The 26,130-nt window shown below is 34.9% G+C and overlaps 1 protein-coding gene across 2 annotated transcripts in view; it reads left to right on the forward strand.

The window, feature by feature from the left end:
* The window catches only part of LOC106708453 (ecdysone-induced protein 74EF), a 150,112-nt gene that overhangs the window by 60,370 nt on the left and 63,612 nt on the right, over positions 1-26,130 (forward strand). For both annotated transcript variants that reach the window (XM_014499975.2, XM_014499986.2), the window contains exon 7: positions 258-612. In XM_014499975.2, the coding sequence (XP_014355461.2) occupies positions 258-612 (355 nt within the window). The remainder of the gene's footprint in view (positions 1-257; positions 613-26,130) is intronic.

Consider the following 26,130-nt stretch of genomic DNA (forward strand, 5'->3'; position numbering starts at 1 on the left):
GCAATTTATAATTTGTTGTGATTCATTGTCCAACATGCTCCATCAACACGCAAAATATTGAAATTAAACATTTAGACACCGTTGTACAGCATTTTCAAAAGTTGGTTCGCTGAAATTTTTAAATATTACCAGCAATTAAAATAATTATAAAAATCCTTTCATTTTCGTTCTTAACCTATATCATAGTTTGTATATTAAAAATAATATTAATATTTTATTTATTCAACTTAAACATATTCTCGGTGTACGTGTTTCAGCAAGAGGAAAACAACAATATATCGCCGGCGTCCGGAAGTCAAATGCAAGGGCAGTACTATCAGCAAAGCCAGATCGCCGCGCCCCACAATGGACAGCAGCGACTACAACAGCTGCTGCGCTCCGGTACCAGCGCCATCAACAACGTGGTGGCGAATAACATAAGCAATGGCCGCTATAACATTGCTTCTGCAAATCCACTGCTCGCGGAGAAACTTGCCGCGACATCTAGTGGTATAAAGCAGGAACCCATGAGCTCGGATTACAACGGAACGGGGATGAGTTATGGAAACGCTTCGCCGATGCAGCGAGTGCCGAGTGGGAAACCGCAAGTGCATGATGCTGGTGGAGGTAAAGGTAAGTCTTATTAAAGTCTGTGCTTTCGCTTTCCATTCATTTTAATTTTGCATGTCGAAATAGCGACATCTGTTGATTGATAGCAAAGATTCTTGGATTAATAAAGAAAATGCCTACTAGATGTCGCTAGAAATACACTTATAGTTTCAATGTTCATTGATAGATGTCGTTGTAAGTTATAAGGCTAGTGCATTGCAATTTCTTCGTTGCACTGAGCAACTAATGCAGTTTTCTCTCGCGATTACAATCCACTTTTAGTTTCCGCTCGAGGAAGTAGCGACGATTTTCCTTTCGCGATCCGCCGCTTTTACCGCGAGAAAGTTTACTTGATGCCTAATGATAATCTTACGAGACCTAATCGCTGCTATACCGAGTTGGTTCTAACTTTCAGCTGTTACTATTTATTAAATATTAACAGTATTCCGCTTTCAACATAATTAATACATATTTATTTTATACCTTTTTTATTGACAGTGAGTGCAAAATTTGTTTTTATTAGAATTTATAATTTATATTGTTTAATGCTACGTAGGTTGCAATAAAGTTCACATTAATAGAAATGGATTCTCGTGGACTCACCACGATAACACATGGGAACACATGAACTCATAGGCAAATTAAATAATGGTCGTACTTACAGTGCACTTTCGGGAAATCTGGCGACATTCCACCTTAAAAGCGACAGTCGTTTGAATGTTTCGTGAACATTGACTCCACGCGGAAACAATAACCAATACACAGGTTTTAAATGTGTCTGTAAAGAAAAACGTTAGTTAATGGTACATGACTATTTGCTTTTTAATGTTATGTCATCGTTTAGTTACTCACTTATACCTAATTGGTTTTTTTTTTAAAAGGAGCGGAGTTTTGTGTCATTGCCAATTAAGGCAATTTTTCTGTAAGTGGAACACCGCGAAAGGGTCTGACTGTACCAATAGACAAATTTTATGCAGGTACCAGTACTATAGGGGATTCAGGGAATCTGATCTTCTGATCTTAGAAGTAAATTCAGTCAGTTTTTTAAATTAACTAGTACGTTTACTAATATAATAATAGCACAGTTACGGTGCATACTGCAGGTAACCTGACCACCGCCGCGGCGTCGGAAGTGAAAGCCTTGCGTCAAAGCCTACACAGACTTTCCTTTGCTAGAATATTATTATGGCAAATTTCTATCAAGATACTTAACTCACTCATTTCGTTTTAATGTTATTATACTTGACAGTTGAAACAGAACTACTTTTTTAATTTTTTTTAACAAATGAAAAAAAAATGAAAAATTATTTATTGACATCCAAAAATACAGTGAATTATCCAGGATCCTCGCACTAGGCGCAGCCTGTATCGCGACGACCCAGCTCAGTGATTTAACAAGAAACATCGTTAGATGGCAACACATGGGCATTAAACAATATTAGAATAGTTAGGAGTTAAGTAAACTACATAAGGAAACAAAAAAAAATAAACCCTAAGTTAGTACTTAGATATATACCGATGTAAATCTAAAATCAAATTAATTGTTTTAATTGTTCTTGAATTGATTATGGGTATTTTTAACTTCGGGAAACTTGTATCTATCGTTCAATTCAATAGAAACAATATAATATGTAGGTCAATGTGACTAACCAACATGACTGCTGGATGATAAATATTGAAGAGAAACGATTTTTATACTTCAATTTCCTAGAAATAAATAGTATCAATAAACATCACACATACCTAATAAGCGAAGAGAAAATTTGTACCTCTTTTTAAGGATATTGCGCGAACTGATGAACGTCAAATTTAACACATTTAAAGCGATATAGGGCGATTAGTATAAGATAATTATATTCGTTATAATAATGTTAAATTCTGTATTCGTACGTTATTTATATTATTATCAACACCGGGAAGTTAACTTCAACGTAAAAATAGACGATAATTCTGAAGTGGTACAAATTCGTTTCATGTTACCGAAAACGGCAGCTCCTTTGAGACTTTACAAACTGATATAATCTCGTATACGTGACTTGACACAAGTGCTTTTTTGTACATATTCCGTTACACAGAAGTTGAAGTTAATAAAAAGCCGAATAACAGTGTATCTTTTTTTTTACTAAAATACCATAAATCGTAAATTTCAAATGTAGTCATAGACTAACTCGAAAAAAATTTTTTTTTACTATATTTTCTAATTTGACTCATGTTGGGTTTTGCTCATAAAATCCTTATCATATTAAAAACTATCTTCGCGGATATTTTTAATACTCTATCAATTAATTAGTATCAATTTTGTTTTATATATAATTAAAATTGTCCTTATGACAGACATTAGTATGTAGGTTAAAGGGAAAATGAATCAAAACATTCCTTATAGCGAAGTTTCCTCGACATCTGAGTTCCTAGTACTGCTGAAATAACATCGAAATCTATATGGCGCAGCGTGTCAAGGTGATCGGTGGTTGTAGAGCGACCTAATTAGCACTTGACGTGACACCGGGTCGCTCCGTATCTCTTGTGACGTGACGTGACGTGTTGTCTGGCGACCAGACACGTCAGTTTTACGATACGTCATAACTAAGGGAAAACTTTGATAAATTTAATCATATGTAAACGAGCTTTAGTAAATTGAAAATAAATATACCTAGATGTTATAAAATGAAGGTGTGACATAGACCATTTGTAGGCGAGATGTATTACGTCAAATTTTTAATATCGGGTTAGTAACTTACTGATAATTTGTATTGTGTCTAGTCTGATTGTAATCTGCAGAAGTTCACGATCGACGGTAACATCGTCATAATATCAATGGATCAAAAACCATGTTTATTTCAACTAATCTATATATATAAAAATGAATTGCTGTTCGTTAGTCTCACTAAAACTCGAGAACGGCTGAACGGATTTATCTTAGTCTTGAAATATTCGTGGAGGTCTAGGGAAGGTTTAAAAGGCGAGAAAAAATTCATACCGCTATTAAGTTTTTTTCCTGCGCGCGGACGAAGTCGCGGGCGACAGCTAGTCTATTCGATAAATTTGATTTAGTGTTTGCATACATATCCTTAAAAGCCAGAATTAAGTGAACTTTCGTCATCTTTGGATAAACAGTGGAAAGTTTTTTATATAACTCATTAATTGGCGAGCTATATGTTGTTGCCAATAATTCGGGTGACGTCGCACGTGGCGCGGGAAGGCCGCTTCGGGTTTTATAAAAACAAGACATCATTTTGATATGTCGCAACCGTTTCATTTGTAAATTCGTTGTACGCCCCAGCACCTCGCACACCGCGTTTCTGAATCATACGTTTTTTTCCTCATTTTGCGCGTATTTCAAGTCGATTTCGTATGTTATTTGTCTTAAGATATTTTTGGTAGAAAAGTGTTCTTTTTATGCTGATTTGTTAATATTTAATTAATTGAAATAATATCCCTAATAGATGTTTTCTACGTAACGTTGACTGGTGATTCAAAAATATAACTAGGTTTTCTGTCTTATTCTCATTGTGGTTATATTTTCATCGCCTAATTTTAAGCCTATAAAATATTTAAGAACTTGTTCGATATACTCGTCAAAGTTCAAAGAGATGTCTCACTGAATCATAAGTAAGTCAAGGCATGCTATATCCGGTTCTGAGTATTTATTCTGAAAGATTCCAATACGGTTGAATTGACGAAGCGGAAACAATGTTTGGGATTTTTAACCATTAGATAAACCAATATATTATGGTCACCTTAGCAGTAGTGTTACGATGATATGAATTCAATTAGTTGAACAATCATTTAATTGAATTTATTCAATATCACAATTGAACATAAACTATTTTATATATGCTGCAATCAAAAAATTTATAACAAACATTGCAGAACTATTTTTCTTTTCAAGGAAATACATTATAGTTTCGCCGCCTGTTACTAGATGTCGTGGTACGTGTATCAGAACGGCATAGTAAACTGACCTACCGCAAGAGATCCGCGATGCCCGCTTTGCTGCCGCGCCTGTCGTGAGCCATAAAATTGATTGTGGCTACGACGTCTACAATCTGTACTGTACTGTACTCTACCCGGTAATTGAATCCAATTCCTCCATTCCCTTGACCTCGTCGTTTGATAAAACGCTTTCAATTCTCATATTTATCGCGACACTCGCAGCATCGCGCACTATTACGACACGTACCGCGAAGCGACACAGAAACATGTTTTTTTTTTCATCTTCCTTATACCTACTTGCTTTGGGACTGCTTGCTTTTACTTTTAGTATATCTGAGCACCTTATTATCTGTCATAAGGTCATGCAGTAAATGGTAAATTATTTTTTTTTTACTATTGAATAACTGCAGAGCTCTTAGTCTCGATGGCGGATGATCTTTTGCGAATTTGATCCCTAAATTTTTCGAGTTGAACATCCGCAATCCGTGCACGCAATGTGCGTCACGCGCGGGTGTGTGTGTGTGAGTGCACCATGACCCCGTTTTCACTGCGCGGGCGCACATCGCACACGTCCGTCTCACTTTTAAACAGCTCGGAGCAAAATATTCTTGCATGTGTGTGTTTGTTATTATGTCATACGAGATGCGCCGGATTGCGACTCCAGCGCCCCTATGCTTGTATTACTATTTCAGTTTTATCGTAAATAAACGATGGAAAGTTCTCGATTCTCGTCAGGTTCATGTGCATTACGAGTATATATGCATTTTGTAGCATATATCAATGTTAGTTGTTCGTTTGTACAATTTTTGTTTCCATACAATCTGAAACCATTACGTTCATACCGCAATCTAGTATAGTCCTTCCTTATTCAGATGGATAGTGGGATAGTCTATGGAATAGTTGTTTCAGCTAACCACTGTTTTGGAAACATCTTAGGCATGACATTTACATTATACGATTCTAATTTGTATTCTCTACGCATTGTTTCAAATTTTTAATATAATTTATAATCTTAATATTGTAGCAATGATGGCAGATAAATTGCGTATACTGTGTTATGCTAGTGCGTAAAATAAGTGCCTATTAGATGAAGTGCAGGAGTATATGCCGCGGCGTCGCCTTGGGCTCAGTTAGCAGGGCAGCGCCCGGCCTAGACCACATATAAAGCTTGATACACACTTAAATGTTTATCGCCACATATACCTAAGACTCCTCTTTAATAACTAATGATGTAGAGATAAAAACAAGACGTAAGATTGGTGTTATCTATTATATACTCATGTTTGATGCGTCGTTATTAATTGTTTAAAATTTTGTCTTGCAAAGGTAGAGTTTCAAGCGCAATTAGTTTACATATGAGCCATAGAATTATAAGTTTTTAAATTGCACCTCAATTTACAAATTGTATTGCAAGTTTTGTAACTGTAGTAGTCCATGTTAATTCCTGTATAATGGGCCTTAAGTTAATTACATAAGAAAGACAACATTAAGGCTCGGCGGTGCGGAGAGTGCGATGTTTGTGCGCATTATCGGATATTTGTTATGTCGCTGCGGCCTACTTACCGCGCACTAGACGAATGCATAGTACGTGAATACACAATGTCTTAGTGTCATATCAATTAAGCCATGTTTCCTTCTGTAAAGTTTAGGTATACTAAAAAGGCTTTTCATTAATAGACGCTAATTATTCCTGAAAAAAGGCTAGAAAATCATTGTTTATTCACCGTAAAAGAAGCTTCAAGATATAGAAATTTACGTAGCTATCCTTAACCACAGATAACTCAAACAAATTAAGGGTCTGTTACACTTTGCGTAAGCTCGTTGGCGTTGTATTAACCGTAATTTTACAGAAGTTTCGGCAGTTGAAGTTGACATCAAATAACAAGTCAACCACACAACACCTTTAATCTGTGAACAAAAACATATTTTTTTATATTAATTTGACTCATTTTGTAAATGCGAATGTTTAGATGAATGGATGGATGGATGTTTGATTGAAGTTATCTCTAGAACGCCTGTTAGGATCTGCATAAAATTTGGCATGGATGTAGAACATAATTTGGAAGAACACATAGGTTACTAATTAAGGTTTTTTTAAATTCCGCGCAGGTGACGCCGCGGGCGACATCTAGTATTATCTAAAAGCCCATTTGCAGATACGTGGCAATAGCTAAGAGGCTTGTAACGGAAACGGCGTCTATAAAACTATATTATATTATTAGGGATATAGCAGGTACAGTCGCTACCATAATATTTAAGTCTCAGGACTTTATACTGAAACGATTACAGTGTTCTAGATCATATATGTTTGGGGTAGGATATTTTTATTTTATTTTATGAATTTCTATCTAAACGTAAACATACGGAAGTGGCAATAATTATAAAACAGTAAAATATATTAACATATCTCAAAAAAACGGATTCGTTTAGATAGTACAGTTCTTTAAATTTTATTTATTTAAGTAATGTTTTGAGTCTTACTAAATATCCATACATCCTGGTTCGCTAGGATTCATTTCTGTTGGCGACTGTACACAGCTACTGTACGCTAGCTCCTTGGAGCAGTACGACAACCTTATCCATGTCAATGACAACGCACACGCTCACACGCGCACATCATGTGTACACACACGGAACACATGCCCACGACGCATGCAGCTCGTTGCGAACGATGTATCAGGTGTAGGGTGACCAGATAAAATGTGGACAGTCCCAATGATATAAAATTGTGACAAAATTTCGCTCCCAAAGTCGTTAAGTAAGAGAAATAGTGTAGATTTGGCATAACATTGACATTAAAGGATTGTTTAAGTAATCATTAAATATGCTGGGTCGCATTGTCAAAAATTGACTGTGTTCATCTACTTGATTACACTGAATTTTGCAATGTGAATTAGCTATCTATTGAGTTTTTGTGATAATAAATGTCTATATTAAAAACATCAATTCTTAGCAAGAGTTTTCATTTTTAAATAAAAAAAAAGATTTTATAGAGTACTTGCTATTAAATATCAAAATCTATTTTTTTCTCTTTGAGTATCAAAACTCGTTTAGATTTGAAATAAGTCCCGTATTTCTTATACGATTGGTAACATTAGTGTACGATCTGTGTCCACTTTACTTGACTATTAAAAGGACATTTCGTAGTTACGTAGGTACGTACGTGTCCTATTTTTGCGGCGGCGGAGCGGAACCTGCGCCGGAACATTTAGATCGTGCACTTGTGTGACAATTTCATATAATTTATTACATTGACACGCACGAATATTGGAAATTCTTTTGTATTTGCAAAAGTTATATATTTTTTTTAAACAAAAGGCGTTGTAACTATTATTCTATCTTATTAACCGTTGATTTCAACCAAAATCTATGTTTTAAATTTATTGTTAACTCTGTTTTGTCAAAGATTTTTATTTCAGTAATCCACGTCTGCCTGTTTAATTAATTTTCAAAATATATTATCGATGAGTTAATAAATATGGCCAGTAGATGGCGCTAAAAGGGTTTAGTATTAAATTACACTTGTTTAAACTTACGATAGGTATTTTTGATATTAAAGACTTATAAGTTTAAGTTTAAGTTTTATTGATCCACTTATCTAGATGAAACATTGAAAATGCCTTACAAATCTGGACATGAAGTTATGAAAACAGTTCCCTCATGTTACTGCATCCAACACATCTGTTTTGCAACGGTAATAAACAATATAGGTTTATTTTTAATAACTTACCTAATTTTATGTGAGTCATGAATTCTCATATAAGGTATAATGGATATGAACGGTAAAAACCCACTAATGTTTTATAATTAGTAATTTATAATAAAATAAAAACAACCGTAACGACTGTAAAATCCCAAATAAAATGACACTTTACAATCACTCACAATTGACATTCATACAGACTCATCCATACATAATACTTGAAAACATACATATTCACAAAAAAAGATCTTTTCCTTCAGTTAGTTGTGCAAAAATGGCTACCGTCATCGGGATATAATCTTTCCAAAGAGAAGTTCCTAATTAATCTGTTATTTCACCGGTACTTTAGATATCTCCTGTGAGAACATATAATATGAGAAAAAAAATGTTTTTGAGGAGAGGAATTTCGCAGTTAGTCATCATCAGCTCACTATACAATCCCCACCCAGGGGCTCGAAGCCTAACATAACTTAGGGGTGACTAGGCTATAGTCAACAACGCTAGCCCAGTGCGGGTTGGTTGACTTCACACATATCATTGAAATTCTTCTCAAATATGTGCAAGATTGCATCACGATGTTTTCGAAAAATACATTGGAACATAGCGGGATTCGAACCCAGGATTTGCAGATTACAAGTCAAGTGCTTAACCTCTGAGCCACCGACGCTCTTAAGCAGTTAATAGATATATAACATAAAATGAACATTTCTTTGGAATGCGTTCTAGTAATGAGTTACGAGGATGCGGTCGAGTTGGTTGTCACAAATGTGTCAGTGACACTGTGTCAATTTTATGTCATTACGGGTTTTTTAGAAATGTGACATCATTGCATATGACCTAAAATATTATTGAATCAATTCGAAACATTCAGCGCCCTTTATTTGTAGATATTTTCCTTTAAATCTTGATAATAAAACCAATATTTATTTCGCATACTTTTTTTGGCTAATTTATTCAGTCGATCATCATTTTCAAATACTTATTGTGAGGAGTATATAAAATAGAATAGTATTTTTGTTCAGTAATTACTAAATATTCAATTATTCTAATGATGTTAATAATATATAAAATTATCGTGTCACAATGTTAGTTACCATACTCCGAAACCATTTGACCGATTTTTATCTATTTTTCATACCACTACTAAGTATTTTTCTAATGCGCGCGGTCGGAGGCGACAGCTAGTAATTTATTTCCTTATAATGTTTAAATACAGTTAATTTTCTCAAACAATAGAAAGCTATGGATAGGATAAACGATTTACCTTCGCAGGGCCTTCGCCTGTGCTAATGCTGTTTACTATTGCTAAGGTTCAATGAACTCTTATAGGACGAAGGCATGAGGGCCACTTATCTAAGTTATTTCTTAATTACATATTTGTTAAGCTATTTTGAATTAAATATATGACGGAAAAATATTATATTCTGGGAATTATGTTAGGACATAATTCCCAGTTGAAGTGGATAGTGTGGTAGGTTTGCGATAACTAATGCATCTCGCATCTACATTTGAAATTCATAGAGTCTAACGGCGAACGGATCACTTCGATAATATAATACTGTGAACCGAATTTAAATTATTTAGCTAACACTATTTCAGTATTGTTCTCTTATTTAATAACTAGTTTTTAATACTCTAATAAATTGCTAGTAAACAAACGTTGTAATAAGAAAAATAACACAATATATGCGTATTAAATTGTATAATTAAGAAACTTTCGAAAAGAAAAAAAAAACTAACGTGTAATAAATTATATTTGATAAATATGTAACCGTGTAACTTGACTCTTACATCATTATTGCTCAGTGCGAGATAAAAAAAAATGCACCATTTGTGGCTCTGGGTTTCGGGCTTGGGGCTAGTGCTCGGGACCCATGTTAAAGGTCGCAGGCGCCACTTTACCTTAAAATTACTGTCATTAATTTAAGTCGTCCGTGTCGTGTTTTTAAAGATGTAAAATTAAAATTAATAGTGGTGATTTTTAGAGTTACGCTCGTCATTAGCTAAAACCATTAGTACGAATTTAGTCTGTCTTTACTATAAAAGAGATTTTTCCAATTAAACACAACTTCTTCAGATTTTTTTGCCTAAATTACGACGAATTTATCAGACCAAAAAATCTTGATCTTTCTATTACTTTCTCAGAACACCAGTTAATTAAGATAAACTTAAGCATTAAACTTTTACTAAGGTAAATCAATAAGAAGTTTGGTTAAATATTATTGGCAAAAGCTCACAATAAATCAGGTAATCAGGATAATATGTAGCTAAGTTTCAATACAGAACCTCTTGAATATAGTTTTTGCATCAGTGTCATCTACGGTTCCTTCATCCCTTACGCGCGAGACTGAGGGTGCGATCATTTTTTCCCTATCCTCCCCGCGGCTGCACGCTCTATTAGCACAACTTTAGCCTGCACGCCCCTAGGTGTCACACAACATGTCAACTGAATTTCACGCTAACGAATTAATAGAATTCCTCACATTTTTTTCAAATGTCCGTAAAATTTTATTTTAATTATGAAGTTATTACTGTTAAATAATTTGCATGTCTATCTGTCTTAAAAAGCCAAAAGACGATATTAGGAGCTGATGATGATGATGATGATACTTGTACATATGTGGTTAATACTAATTCCTGAGCCATATAACAGCCGAACCCATCGATCTGGATCCATTTTTGCTTATCTGACATATTTTATATAATAATATATAAGCTTCTAATAATCTCTTTTTTTAACGAAATCAGGTGGTCAGATGCTCGTTCCTGTCAAAGTAACATCACCATCGCAACCGAAATACATCGTTTTGATAATGACAAAAATGTATTTTCGTCCTAACATACAAAGTACATTATACTCACTTAATCTATGGATATTATTAAAGCTCGATTATTAGGAACATAACCATTGCCTTGATTTGCCTTGACTTCATATAACATTGTTTTGTTTTTAAATACTTATATGTGACATATATATTTTAAAAGTGATATTTCTTTTCCAGGTAAGTCAACTTTGTACTATTTACATCATAGAGGTAAGTTTATATCAATTTATTTATTTTATTTAAACAGGATTGCATTGTTATCATGTGATAATATACGTATTAAAGTGTTTATCGTTCACTTAATTACGTTTAAATTGGTTATCGTATTGCAATTGAAGTTTAAAGTTTCATAACACTAAGTACTTATTATTTTTAAAGCTCATGATAATATTTAAGAGGAAAAAGTAACATTTTAAATTCTTAATACTGCATATAATTAATATTAAAGTATGAAATTATACGTAAGCGTTGGTTTCCATTGCCTAAACATCTGTTACAAAAACAGGTAGTTTTCTCTATAGAACTGTTTACATACTCGTATTGTCGTACAACGGAACACGTTACTACAATAAGAACTTATTTGAATAGTAAATTTTACCAAAATTTTATGACAAATCGGTACTTAGTGATAGAAAACACAATGTACCTTCCTCATCTTTCACTAAGAGATCAACAAATGAACGGAACGAGTGCGGGGTTAGCGCGGTGCTGTGGGGGGAGGCAGGTATAGTTGTGCGTTGTGTAACCGCGCGCGTTTTCCGCGCGCTCGGCCATGACACGGTTTCGCGCGCCAAGTGCAATGTTGCCCGCTACGACCCCCCTCCCCCGCACACAGAGCACACAGATTGTGTTGCCAGTTGCCAATTGACTGCTACCCGCAGTGTACGGTTGCTGCACCTTTGCCGGGGCATTCCTTATTCCAAATTCATTTAAATATTTATGAATATAAACGTATGACAATTATATTGTAAAGGAAGCATTTACATCAGATGTAATGTAGATATCAAGTTATCAAAAACATTGTCAAATATATTCTGTATTTGGCAGTACTTTGTTGTTAGTTAAAGGACTTAGTTCGCACTCGCAATCCATACATAGTCAAAACTTAACAAGACAAGTAAAATTTCACTTGCATACTTGTATCGTAAAAAATTGAGTTAAACTGAATTCATAAATATTTTCCCAGAAACAGTTCAGTTCCAATAAATGATTGTCCAATTTCAAAACAAAGTTTTTCCAAAAAGCTTGAAGGTTGATGAACTTAGGTTTACTTTTCAATTGTTTTCATTTAATTAGCTATCATATAAAGTGCATAGAATTGGCCTGCAATATGCAGATAGCGTTTTGTCATTGATACGCTAGAACAACAATAGGATAATCAATAAAAAACAAGTTAAAATGGCGGAAGACGTATGTATGCAAATAGTTTCTTCCGCGTTACCTGTCCGGGAAGGAAAATTTATTTCCACATAAATCACTGATTCAACTCACTTATGCATACAAAGTACGTATGACTCTTAAGTTCACTGACCTGTTAGTAATAATAATAAAATATGGGATTTAATCATTGTATAGGTCACAGTGGTTTACCTTAATTTGGTAATTGAAAGTTCCACACGACATAAAATGTCTAAAACCATTTTTGTACAATGCGTATACAAATTATTTGGACGATGTTCATTGAATTTATTAATCCATTGTTAAAAGCAATAGTTAAACAGTTAATCGAATAGGAAATATACAAAATAAAGGCATAAAGTTAACACTAATTTTTAAAAATAGTGAGTTAAAATTTAAAATAAATTTTACACATTCGCAATTCCGAGATAAAATCGTATTCATTTTTGGTATTGTAATATTATAAATTCCTGCCGTTAAATTACATACGGACAGCCTCGAGGATATTAACTAGGCGTGTAAAAGGCGAAATGTTACTCGAGCCGTAAGTAAATTGCACATAATGTATACATAATTTGATAACGCACGGTGCGCGGGCGCAGGGCGCGGGGCACGTATGTAGCAAGGCCCAAGGCGAGTGTTTTGCAACACGCGGACACTCGCTCGTAAACCGGTACCTATATGTTCTTAATACGCGCCGCTCTAGCAATATGTTATTCCAAATAACATTTAAGTAACAACCACCTGGGCATACGTAGATTGTGAGATCTGGTTCTTAAAACAGCTCACATAATTGATTTACTATTCTAGAGTTTATTGTGAATAGAGTATAAACTTAACACTTTATTTACGTTCCTTGTCCGTTTTCTAGAATTGTTTCGTTGTAAAGTTAATTTAGCAAACAGTTTTATTTCAATGAAAATAGCTGTGGTTTTTGTCTCTATCGTATAAAGATGATTAAGTTCAAAAGCATTATTAGGATTCTTCTTGTTTCAGTTTCCAACGCCACGCCTTGTTTTGTTATCTTTGTACGCAATAAAAAACCAAAGAGACAATGCAAATTCAAACTATTAGTTTGCAGTTTATCATCGTGTCATTGTTAATTTCTATTGAAATGCTTTGCTATGATACTGATAATATTGTAGTTTGAAAACATATTCCGGTCTTCATTTATATATCTGTAAGGAAGCATAAACAGTATTAGTAATTTTTTGACTTAAAAAGTAACAGACTATAAAAATTAAATGTGGAAATTGATAGAGAGTTTTAATTAAAAATCTGTAAATTAAATAATATACCATATACTACAATGAATAAATGAGCATCACTTTACTCAATCTAAAGTGGTCGCAGTGACTTTCACGGTACGTACAGTTTACTCTACCAGCGTAATTCACGTAGCTTTAAAAACTTTTTAAAACTCATCTGAAATGCTTGCTTGCGATACTTGTTTCACTGCCGAATATCTTGGTATGAACACCAGAAACTTACACGTTAAGATGGGAATTTAAGAAATATTTTGAAAGCATTTGTAAGTTGTAATAAAAATAGGCCTGAATTGAATCTAGTATTTAATTTACTGTACGTTAGGTCAGTTCCTATTCAAGTAGTAAACACTTCAGAATTACAAATCAACACGATGTTCAGTATACATATTTTGATCTTCATTGTGTAGTGCGAGATTCTGTGATTCCAATATAAGTGTTTGATTGTATTTTAAATGTAGGTCTATGTTGAACGGTTTCCAGATAGCTGGAGTGGTCCTCGCGAGTGACAGAAGTGACTCGACCTTCCCGCCATTTAGGGCTTTGAACTCATTAATCACGCGACATCGACGTGACGTACTAATTGACAATCGTACCATCAATAGAATTCAATTTATTGCGAACGATACTATTCATTGTGTTAGTTTGTAGGTTTGTTAGTATCGCGTGACGCACTCACTTAAATAAATTGCGAATATTCCACGAGTTTTCTCACTATATACAATTAAATTCGATGGAATACTTTCGATATTTACTCTATGTAATTTACAAATAAAATATCTAAAACCGTTCAGTTCCTTTAAACTAATCATCCGAATAATTAATCTGCAATTAAATATATTAACATCGCTGGCCCCTAAGTAGGAACAAAAAAAATCATTAGCAATCCCACTCAGAGAATTAATACTGAAAACTAGTTGTAGCGCTAAAAATCCGTTTATACTAAGAGACAAGTCGTGCGACTACTACTCGTTCTTTACGATACGATATGGTTACGTAAATGATACATACCTTATAGAAATAGAAGTTGCGTATTCATCGTCGTGCTAGTGGAACTAGGGTGTAATAGTTTTTGTGCTACCGATAGAGCGGACCGGTTCACCTCAGTAAGTGGGACAGGATGCCGGCATGGCGTAGCATATGCGCTCGCATGCTTATGTAACCGACTCTAGATGTCGGATCTAAATTCGCGAGCGGCGACGCACATTTGCGACTATCTATTCGAGCGGGCCGAGGTCGCAGGCGTCGAGGGGATTGCGGGTAGCGGGTTGTGGACCCAGGTCACGGGCCTTAGTGAACACTTTCGGTACTTAGTACGAAGGCAGACATTGATTAGTGGTCATAGCATGGTGTTAGAAATATAAACTAGTTATTTATTACCTCTATAAAATTATAAGAGTTCCAATTAAACATTTTTACATAATACGTTAATATAGAGCAATATAATCTATCTTTTGTAAGCTTTAATTCATAACGTATACTCTAGACATGACAAAATTCGTTTCTGTGCGGGAAAATATGTTGGAGGATAATTCGTTTTCTCGTCACATAAATCATAAATATATGCCCAGTGGGAGATAAAATATACGTTAGTACAGTAAATAGGTGAGCATTCTTTCAGGGCCAGTTAGGACCCATTTCACAGTCCATTGGGCGCTTCGGGGAAAGTAAAGTCAGGGCCACACTAGCATAAATATGAATTGACACAGACTTGAAAAGAAGTTAAATTTTTACTTTTCATATGAATTGTTATCTCAAAATTAAATTAAAATAAGGTTTTCTGAAGTAAATTTTCTGGTGTAGAAGCCAAATAATAGTGTATATAAAAAGTGCCTTTTCTGTCATTCTTAGATGCCTAGATTTTGCACATATGATATTTTTGATATAGTCCCTTAGAAAAATCCTGAAATTTAAAAAAATCCTTGAAGTCATTTCTTATCATTTGGAAATTGATCGATTTATTTTGAGGATTTATGTAGTCCTGTCTAGTGTGTCACTGTCTTTATAAACAATAGCGCTGAATAGCTCCCCTTTGTATTGAATATACGAAATGAGAAAAACTGTTCACATTCTTGCTCCCTTTATCATATTATAACTAATTTTTAGAGGTTGTTCTTGTCATCATTTTAGACTGTATAGGCCGTCTGCGTTCTACTTTCCCATTGCGATTTCATTGCATTTTAAATTTGTCCTGTAACATAATAGTTTAAAAAAATTGCACGAAAAATTATGAACGACAGGTTTTTCAAAGTACTTAAAAAGGTATCGGTTTCTAGTAATAAGGAAATTGTTTGATAATAAATTTTCTTTATATATTTATATTATTGTCGTTAAAATGTATTAAAAAAAATTACGAATGTACGTACAGTTGAGTAGAGCAGTAATTGGTAAAAGAGGTTAATTTGCAGCTGAGGCGCCGCGGCCGGCGGACTCTATTACTACGAGTACTAAACAATACTTCTCATGTACTTGTGTATTCGTGTTCAAACAGAAGGAATTTTAATAATGAAAGCACAACAGAGAATATCAAAGGATACATCTATCATTACATTTATGACTAGCTTTTTTAATTTGTATTTAATAAATGGGGATTTACTATTTTAACGTATATTTCTGAGACCATTATCTCTGAATAAAACATATCGTAATCACTGTCATTACTTTGAAAATGAGGATATAGGTCTTAAAAATCCACGGTTAGTCTGAAAATCATAGGATATTAAATTATTTTTACTATACTAGCTCTGTCTACGACTTCGCCCGCGTGAAATACTGTCTTTGGATAGCATTTTTAATGACTTAGACTATTTTCCTAATAAAAGACAGAGATAGATAGACATTGTTACATTCGCACTTATAATATAAGCAAGATTAAGTCCAGTTCTGCACAAACCTGACTACAACTATTTCTACGCGGCCACATATCGTGAGCGATATTTCATTGCGAATAAATAAATGAACTCGAACTGTTACCATAATAAGGTCATACAGTATTTAATGAAAGCATATTGTACATGTACAATGTAATAAATTCAAACAGTACCGCAGCCGCTGGCGCCGAGCCTTTTATAGATTCAAGATATGAATAAGGAGCAAGAGATTTTGTTGCAGATTTGCAAACGGAATCTTATCATCCTTGATTCCGCTAGTTATACCTTATTTAGTTGACCATAATGTAGTCAATAATATCTAAATAATTCTTCCTCTTATAACAAAGTACCAATAAATATATAGACCACATTCAAACTAAAACATTGATTATATTAGACTTCATAAACGTATCTATGTTCTAAATAGTAGTGGGCAGAAATAACCGATATAGATTAACAGATGGGAAGGAAGGAAACCGCGCGCGCGGCGGTGGCCGGGCCGGCGACCGCGCGAGGCCGCGCCATGTAAATGTGCCTCTCAAGGCGTCCGCCCCACTTACACTACCACCAACACAAACAGCCAACAATCTACCACTCTACCTTCAAACAAATAAAGTCTATTTTCCTTTATCACAGCTGTAAATGCAATTTTGTTTAAAAACAACACAAATGCGAGTTAGATAATCCCTATGATCTAGGAATTAATGTCTATTTTACTATGTTTTAAGTGATTGTACCCTAGTATTATTAAGTGCAACGGAGACGGTGACACGAACGCTATCCTTTTAAGTCTAATCGGCGAATTGTATAAAAAAATTGCGATTCGCGACGTCGAAGCGGAGCCGGCGGTCATCGCTAGCGTGTTGCAATAGGTCAGGTCTCAGATAGTTCCACTTGAACGAGCGAGCCTTGTATTAGTCGAACTTGTTGTTTGGAGCGGCGCAAACGCAGCAACCTTACCCCGGAAAGACTTTAATTCAATAAAATACAAGTAAATTGGGACTTATAGACTTGCAGTTCGTTGTAAGGTCACAGTTTTTGTCTACATACGTCCTGCAGAATTCCAAAGTCAAACAGATGAACTTATCATTTTATCTGCTAGGTTTCACTACCAAAACATCACATATTACAGTCTCTTTTTCTCCAAAGGGATAGATTGGAATAACGCTACATTAATCGCCAATGATTCAAGTCTAAATCAATATCAATACATAGTATAAAACAAAGTCGCTTTCGCTGTATGTCCGTATGTATGCTTAGATCTTTAAAACTACGCAACGGATTTTGACGCGGTTATTTTTAATAGATAGAGTGATTCTTAAGGAAGGTTTGTATGTATAATAAATGCATAATATAGTAGAGAAACACTGATAAATTTAAAGTTTTCTAATGTGATGTCGTAAATAAGCACGTTTTTTTGCGCTTATATTGCAAACGCTGGCTGAACCCTACGAGATAGACCAAAATAATGTATTACAGTATTGTTCACCTTAAAAAGTTCAACAAAAAAGTCCGCGATGGTATACGTCTATCTCTTAGGGATAACCCAGCATAACCATTTTTATTCTTTTACGAAGTGATTTTAAACAATACAGCATTAATCCTTATCCATTTAAGTACCTTAAATAAATTGTGCATTTATTCTGTAGTAGGTATATTTTGCATTGCACCCGTGCGAAGCCGGGGCGGGTCGCTAGTAAAGCATAAAGTGTTAATAGTTTTACGCTAGTCTTTATATAAATAGCATATTTGTATGTACGATGACAGCGTTAACCTCTACAGCTGTATACTCGTACTATGTACTGTATGCTATATATATACAAATGTGTTTAGTACATAACATTCGTATGTGGCATGAGAGTTGAATGTGTGTCGAGACATTATGCAACTGAGATTATTAACTTCCCTCCGAGCGATGTTTTCCTCCCAACGATAAAAGCAGTTCGTCTGCAAGCCACGAATTAAATATTATATTTGATGCGCCTTTTATAAAAAGATTGCTTTTAAAATCATGCGGTAATAAAATTACAATTGCCTTAACTTTCTACGTAAACATAATAGTGAAAATAATAAAATAATTTAAAGCAGAAAATGTTGGGATAATTTACAAGTGACTATATTTTTTTCAATTTAAATGTTTGACTTGAAAGGTTGTTATCATAACATGATATTTTTAAGTATTACAATTCATATTATTTATCTACTTATTATGGAATCGTGGTGTTGTTTTGCAATCGATTTTTTTTTATCGACACCAAAAAATTTTCCTCAACTATTTGTAAATCAACTCCATATCTTAATAATAGAAATAAATATTATAGCTTATTCGTTTATTTATGAAATTATTGAAAAAACAAAGACGAATCAAGAACCCCTTGAATTGTTGTAAGAACGGAGAACTGTACTCATGCTAAAAGTATATTAAAAAGAAAGTAGTAACAACATTATGTTTACGAATCCTTTTCGAGTAATTCATTTGTCTAACAACAGCTAATAAAATTAGCAATTATAGGAAAACGTGACCTTGTAAATTGATAGTTAAGATGCTCTAGATACAAAGACCACAGTGTAAGTTCCAATGTATGATGAGTGGAAAGTTAACGTTGTTCTGTGCCTGACTAGTGCTCGTCTGTCGCTAGCAGTATACCGTGTAGTAATCTGCATTGTTTATTGGCGTGCGGTTGCACAATTCGCTCGTCCAATCATTTGTATCTCGGTGACGTGAGCGCGGCGTAGGGACGTCGCGTGTTGCATTGACCCACTTGCCGCAGTTCGATGCCCGACTGAGGTCGGCCGCATAGATAATAACTCCGGCCACCTCCGCTGCCGCTCGCCGCTTACCGCTTGCCGCTCACCGCTTGCCGCTTGTCGCTCAACGATTTATTTGTTTAAACTCTGTTGCATATTAGAGAACAATTGGCGGACTTATAGCGGTGTCTACCAGTCAACCGCGTTATAAAGAACTAAATGAAAAGGTCATCGCTTATCATTTGTGACTTGCGACTCTTTCCTTACCGCTAAGCCCTCACCAATCGCGTTTGCCGTTTGTCGCTTTACGGTTTTCACTGACAAGTAGCCGCTTGCCGCTCGTCGCTTGTCACTTGTCGCTTGCAAGTCTTCATTCCAAATCTGGTTTATCGGATGACGTTGGTTTTTTTTTATCTAGCTTTACAACTCGCTGGCTTTGCCACGATCATGTTTAACTCAGTTAATTATAACTAACGAGGTAATAAAATTCAATTTGTATATCTTTTCTTAATATTTTTTGTACTTATGACTATAAAGTACGTAAAGGTTAAATAGGTCCACAAAATTCTTCTATGTGTAACGTTTTATATGTACGTATATACAGGGATTACCAAAAGTATGTTAATTTGTGCCTACCTATGGAAGGCAAACTTAACTATTGTTGGTCTTATTACTTTTTATACTGAAGGAAGTAAGTTCAGTTGCAAATACCAGTGAATAACGCATCAAAGTAAATTTCCCAACGATGTGCGTAGCGGCCGGCTCTCGGAATTAGTACTGGAATTAGGTTGAGGTCCTCTTCGTCACCGCTACCGGAGAGAAACATTCCTATCTCACAGTTATTATTAACACAGCACGATGAAAACAAATTAATATAAAGAAAAATTATTTTTTGAACTGAACTACGTTATTTTTTAATTTTAAAACAACATATTCCGTCAAAATAAATTTACTAAGTTAAACGGTTTCCATGATTGCTCTTACTTTTGAACTCGAGGATAATGTCAAGACGAGATTATGTATAACTTACTTAACATATCTAGTCATACTTAACTTTTATTATATTATAATGTGGCAAACGCGCAAGCAGCTACCTGATTCGCCAAAATAGCGAAGCGACAACTGCACAGAGACACCCGCAATTGTAGATGCGTTGCCTACTTTTAATCGACAGAGGAAGGGACGTGCAGAAAAAAAATATTTCCCCTTCCTATGCGTCCCATCCTCCGTCAAATTCACTACCCCTTTTTATCCTTTCCTTATAAGAAAAGGGTGGGAAGTGGTAAAATTAGGTCTTCGGTACCACACCCACCGGACGAAACGCGGAATTGCTTCTACTTCACGCCTGTCTTCTATGTGGTCGTGGTATTTCACCGGGAGTGCCGACCCATTCATGCAACCGATGTTGTTGTTGCTGGCGTCTATCACTGGTATCTACAATATTAACGTTTTTAGGTTATCTACAGTTTACGTTGATGATGTTGATGCCTAACCGTGGGTTTCTAAAACTAAAACCCCTGTATCATACATATCCTTATCCTTGCTTATCTTTGACAAAACAGAGATAACAATATGTTTTAAACGGAGATTGGGGTCTTAGAAACCCACAGTAAGCATTTTTGATAATTAAAAAACATACTTGACAATATTGAATACGTAGTCAAGAAATTACTTTTAATACAAGCTTTGTTACAATATAATGTTAAATCTTATTTTCAAGTTAATTGATATTATTTTTGATGTTAATGTTTAATGGGCATAGACAAGGCAATGTAAATTTGAGATACGCACAATAACCCCGGGTGCAGTGCGTGCGGAGGCCGCAGAGGGCGCGCTAGGGCGGCCGACGCACCCCGTCTAGAGGGCGGCTTCACTTGTCCACTCTACATTCACTTGACAAACGAAATATTAATACAAACCACTTGACGTCAAACAATCCGATTGTAAAAAATGTATTGATTCAATCTTATGAAAATTATTCAATCAGTTATAATCCCAGGCTAATACGTTGTTACCAAATATAGTGTGCAAGGAGGCTGTAACAGCCGGACCCGGGGCGTCGACACTGCCGTCTAGAGGGCGCTCGATGCGTCCTTGTGCGCCCGGGCCCGTCGCTTTGGGGAAGGTTCAACTAGGCACAGCTATTAGAAAACAAATGCTTTCAAAGTTCATTCACCTGTCTTATAGGGTCTGATGGAAATCTTGGTTTAAATCTTATAAACTTCAATAGCTAAAAACGTAATTCTGTCAAATAATATAATTAAAATATGACTGTCAAGAGTTTTTGCTTTGAAATCAATGATTTATTTTAATGATTGGCTTACAATTCATAATTCAAGAGTTAATTAGCTGCACAAGAACTAATCCTTCACGTTAGAGAATAGATAATGATCACAGATAGCTAATTACTATTAAAAATAAATGTTCATTTCTTACTTTGATACTAATTAAACAATAGACATCATGATTATCTAAAAAAAATTCATAGCAAACATGTGTTGCAATACCAAAGTACCGAATAACGTAAAAACTAAAAGGTTTTATTCGAAACAAGTCACATTTATATTCGTTTTTTTGATTTTACACAAAACTTATTTTACTAAAGTTTACTAAAAACCTGACTAGTAGTTTAAGAACGCATAACACAAACTATATATATGCAATAAACTAGATAAATAGTACCTTAACATGGTATAGTGTTAAGGTATAAAAATGCCGAATTGTGCGTTGACACCGTCGAGGGGACGCCGCCGCGGCGCGGTCGCTGCCCGCCCTTGCAGGACGCGCCGCCCTTGCCTTCCGCCCGCCCAGGGCGCACTGCCGACTTAACCCTTACCTTACCGCTACACCTTATAAATAGTTGATATAATCTGAATTTTATTATTTTGTTTCACTTCACAACATAATAAACATAACAGTCAATCATTAATTTTTTTACCAGATTAAACAAATATATTTTATTAAAACAAATAAGTAAATTATTAGTAAAAAGAAATACGTACTGAAATTATGATGCTTTTTAATTTAAAGTGTACAAAATTTTTATTATGTAATTATAAACACTGAGAAAGGTCATATGTCAATTACGTTATAAGTAGTTCAGTTAAAGAACGACAATTTTTATAAGTTTAAAAAAAACCTTTTATATAACCTTCATTATTTCCTGTAAATGACCTCATATTGAATTAAAAATATTTAACACAAATAAGTAAATACTTTAATAAATAAGTAAAGAAAAATATAATATATACGAGATACGTATAAGAGATACGTAAGAGATTATACATCCATTACCAAACTTGCACCGAGTCCCCTGTCATCGGGTCGTAGACACGAATGTCCGTAGCCGCGTAGAGGCGACCTCTACGCCATAGATGTTCGGGCAGGGTGACTGAACGCATTCAGTAAGAAGTAGCTACGCTGCAATATTAAATAATTTATTCTGAAAGTTACAGTGCCTTTCTACATTTACGTATTTAATTTAAAACTTTCAAATAATTTTAAACTGTACTAAATCACCTTACAACAATAATTATTTTATTATATTACGAATACTTATCTCGCCCAGGAATGATTTTATCAAAAATAATTTAATGAGACTTTCCAGTGGGTTAAAAAACGTCACATGTAGTTTTTTGTTGCTAAGAACACGTGAAATGAAACGCAAACGACTTAGGCATTAATAAACAATACATATCGTATTAACTCTTAAGTAACCAAGATATTAAAGATATAATAATATGCTAAAAAATGTGATAAAATTTTATCACGTTATGTGATAATCACTGTGATTTAATAACAACGTTTTGTAAAGGTTGTCTGGCAAAACTTTCTTAAACGTAATTACGAAATGTAATACAAAAGCGACTTCAAATAAGTCAGATATTGAAAGTCAATCTCTTCAAGGTAACCTATGGGCTCAGATATCGCTCTCAGCGACGGCCAGGTCTAGGGCGGGTTACGGTTAGGGCGGGCGGGGCGATGGCCGCACTACGAGACGTCCGCTGCGGCGGCCCCGGTTGAACCTGTTCCGCGAACTCCAGCGCGTTTGACTTTCGTGCACATGTTATAACAAGAACATAATAATTAAATAATTTTTGTTCGAGTTTGTCTGTTTTTTTAAAGGCTTATAAAACAGAAAGAAAGGGCACTTGATGTGATTTTGTTAATCACGTTATCTACACTAGAATTATATTCTTGCACAAAACATCTACTAAAAAATCAAAGTTAAAAAAGTTTAAACTTCGAATTTCACAATTCGCATAAACAACAGACGGGTGCGAAAATGTAAGAGCTGAAGTTATTGAATGGAGGCTTAACGGGCAAGGGCGGGTGTCGCGGCAGAGCCTCGTCGCGTCTGGCGGACGTCCCGGCCGGGCTGCGGGAGTGCAACGAACCTTCCCCAAGGGCGGGTGCATAGAACTCTGCTCTCTCGAAACTTCGATAATAATTTGACACACTCGACAACCCACAGCGTGGCTTTTATCGGCTTTCAACGAAAACTCCAAATAATTTCTATTACTTTTTTTTGTTGGATTTTACAGAAATAAAAATATTAATTTTTTTGCTGTGGGGTGGAAAAATTCTTATATTAGATACATGTTTTCAGTGCCCCAACAAAATCTATTTTTTTTTTACACATTTTTCTAACTTATGGGTTAACTATTCTTTATATAAAAAAAATCGGAAACAAGCAAATATCTTGAAAGAATTTAATTATAATTGGGAAAATACACATGTATTTATTTACGAGTATCATATTCATTTATATATTTATTATCTATATAATAAATTTTATAAGAAAATGAAAAAACCATATTATATAAAAATTGTAAGTCCCCTGCGGAATTCCAAGTAACATTATTACTTATAAAATTTGTAGTTAAATTTACAGATTGTTTCTTGTTATAATTATACATACAAATTCTATGAATATCATTGTAAAAGAAAACAAGACCTAAATATAATTAGTCAGTCGTCCATAAGAGCGCCGAGCGCGGGCCTAGGGCGTGGGTCTAGGCCGCGCGCCTAGTGCGTAGGGCTGCTGCCGCGTGAAATGTGGAGCGTATTTTTATAACGTTATTTTTTCAGATGTCTGGAGGTCTAACCGCTATGTAGGTCGTTTATTATCATGTTAAAACAACATGATAGAAATATTTATAATCCAAGCATTGACTACGCTTGATTAATTTATTTTCAGTGTAGAATGAGGCAGTATTTTTGTGCCTGTAAAAATAAATCACATTTTAGAATGGGTGTAGATAAAGTAATGTGTAAATTTTTCAAATACTTTGGTCCGTTATACGAAACTCAATATGTCCATATCCATCCAAGAACATGGGAATGTCCTCAAATGAAAAAAGGCACATAAGAACTCCTACGTTACAAAACCCTATCTTTTAAAAATATCTTGCGACGTATCTGAGGGATGTAACGTGTGATGATTTATAAATTTAAAGCAAATATTTTTAATCTTTTTACAAATTAATTTTCTATGTGTGTTGCTGACGATAAGGAATAATTTATTAAAAAATAAACTACAGAAACTTAAGAACTTAGCTGATGCTATCAATTGTTTAACGAGCACTTGAAGCCATTACTAAAGTTTTATAAAAATCGTGCTCAAAAGCAATTAATCTCCAGTCAAAATAACAAATTTCTATTATAGTTCCGAAAGGTTTAATTTATACAGAAACCAACTAAAGCTTCTGTCTTTATTCTTTGACAGCCCTTTGTCAGAACTCTACAGAACCCGTCATACAATCAACAAGTATAAATTTTGAAGCTTCTGTAAGCCAGAACTAACAAAGGCCAGTGTAAAGTCGAAGCTGAAACCCGTCGAACACGCAAAAGCGTCTAGCCTTTGACTAAACTTGAAAACTTTACCAAACGCCACGGGAATACGTAATTATAAAAGGCACATACACATGTGCGCCTGTGTACACACGGAGCTTTTACTCACCGACGCATGCACACACGCGTACGGCAGGCCGTGCGCACACACGCGCGTACTGCACGCACACTCGCGCACTCGTCTAGACGACTTGTTAAAATGCGGTGTTCCGGGGACTCGACATTCGTCAGTAGGATAGGTCACGGACTAAGATCGTTCTTACTTTCTCTAACGCACATAATCGCTCCCATCTTCCCTCTCATTCGTCGCGAACATTGCAAAATAGACGCTATCCCCCTGGTTCAGATCATATTTTCCTTTACATGTGGACGCAGGTATAAATTTCCCTTTCAAAGCTAAATCGTTACCATAATAAAAACATATCAAGGCAACGAGTGCTAGGGTGAAGTCGACCTTTATTTCAAGACTGTAGAGTTGAATTTTATTTGAGATTTGCTTTAGGACCTTCCAGGTCTCCCAAGGATCGCTAGGTTTGTCCTTGGTCGGTCAGGACGAATTAGTTGAGAATAATAATTTATGTAAATGTTTGAGTGTACATAATGTACACAGCTCTTGTATGTATGTATATAATACACACATGAACAATTTAGGAATCATTAACTACACATTAATTAAAACATCATAATTAAGAAGGCTGGTGACTTAATATTAATTTAATTAAACTTGTAATTGGAGGATTATTTTTTTTATGTTTAATTCCTCTGTCAAACTGAACTGTAGACCGGAATGATCAACAATTTTCTTTGTATGTGTTTTATTCAATATTGATATTATTTTACTTTAATTACACATCTGGAAATTATCTTGTTAATACAAACTCGCATCCTCTCTTTCTCTCTCAACTTGAATAAATATCTTTAACATGAAATAATATGTACATAGTATG

The sequence above is a fragment of the Papilio machaon genome, chromosome 3 (assembly GCF_912999745.1).
Source record: "Papilio machaon chromosome 3, ilPapMach1.1, whole genome shotgun sequence".
In the NCBI taxonomy this organism is placed as follows: Eukaryota; Metazoa; Arthropoda; class Insecta; order Lepidoptera; family Papilionidae; genus Papilio; species Papilio machaon.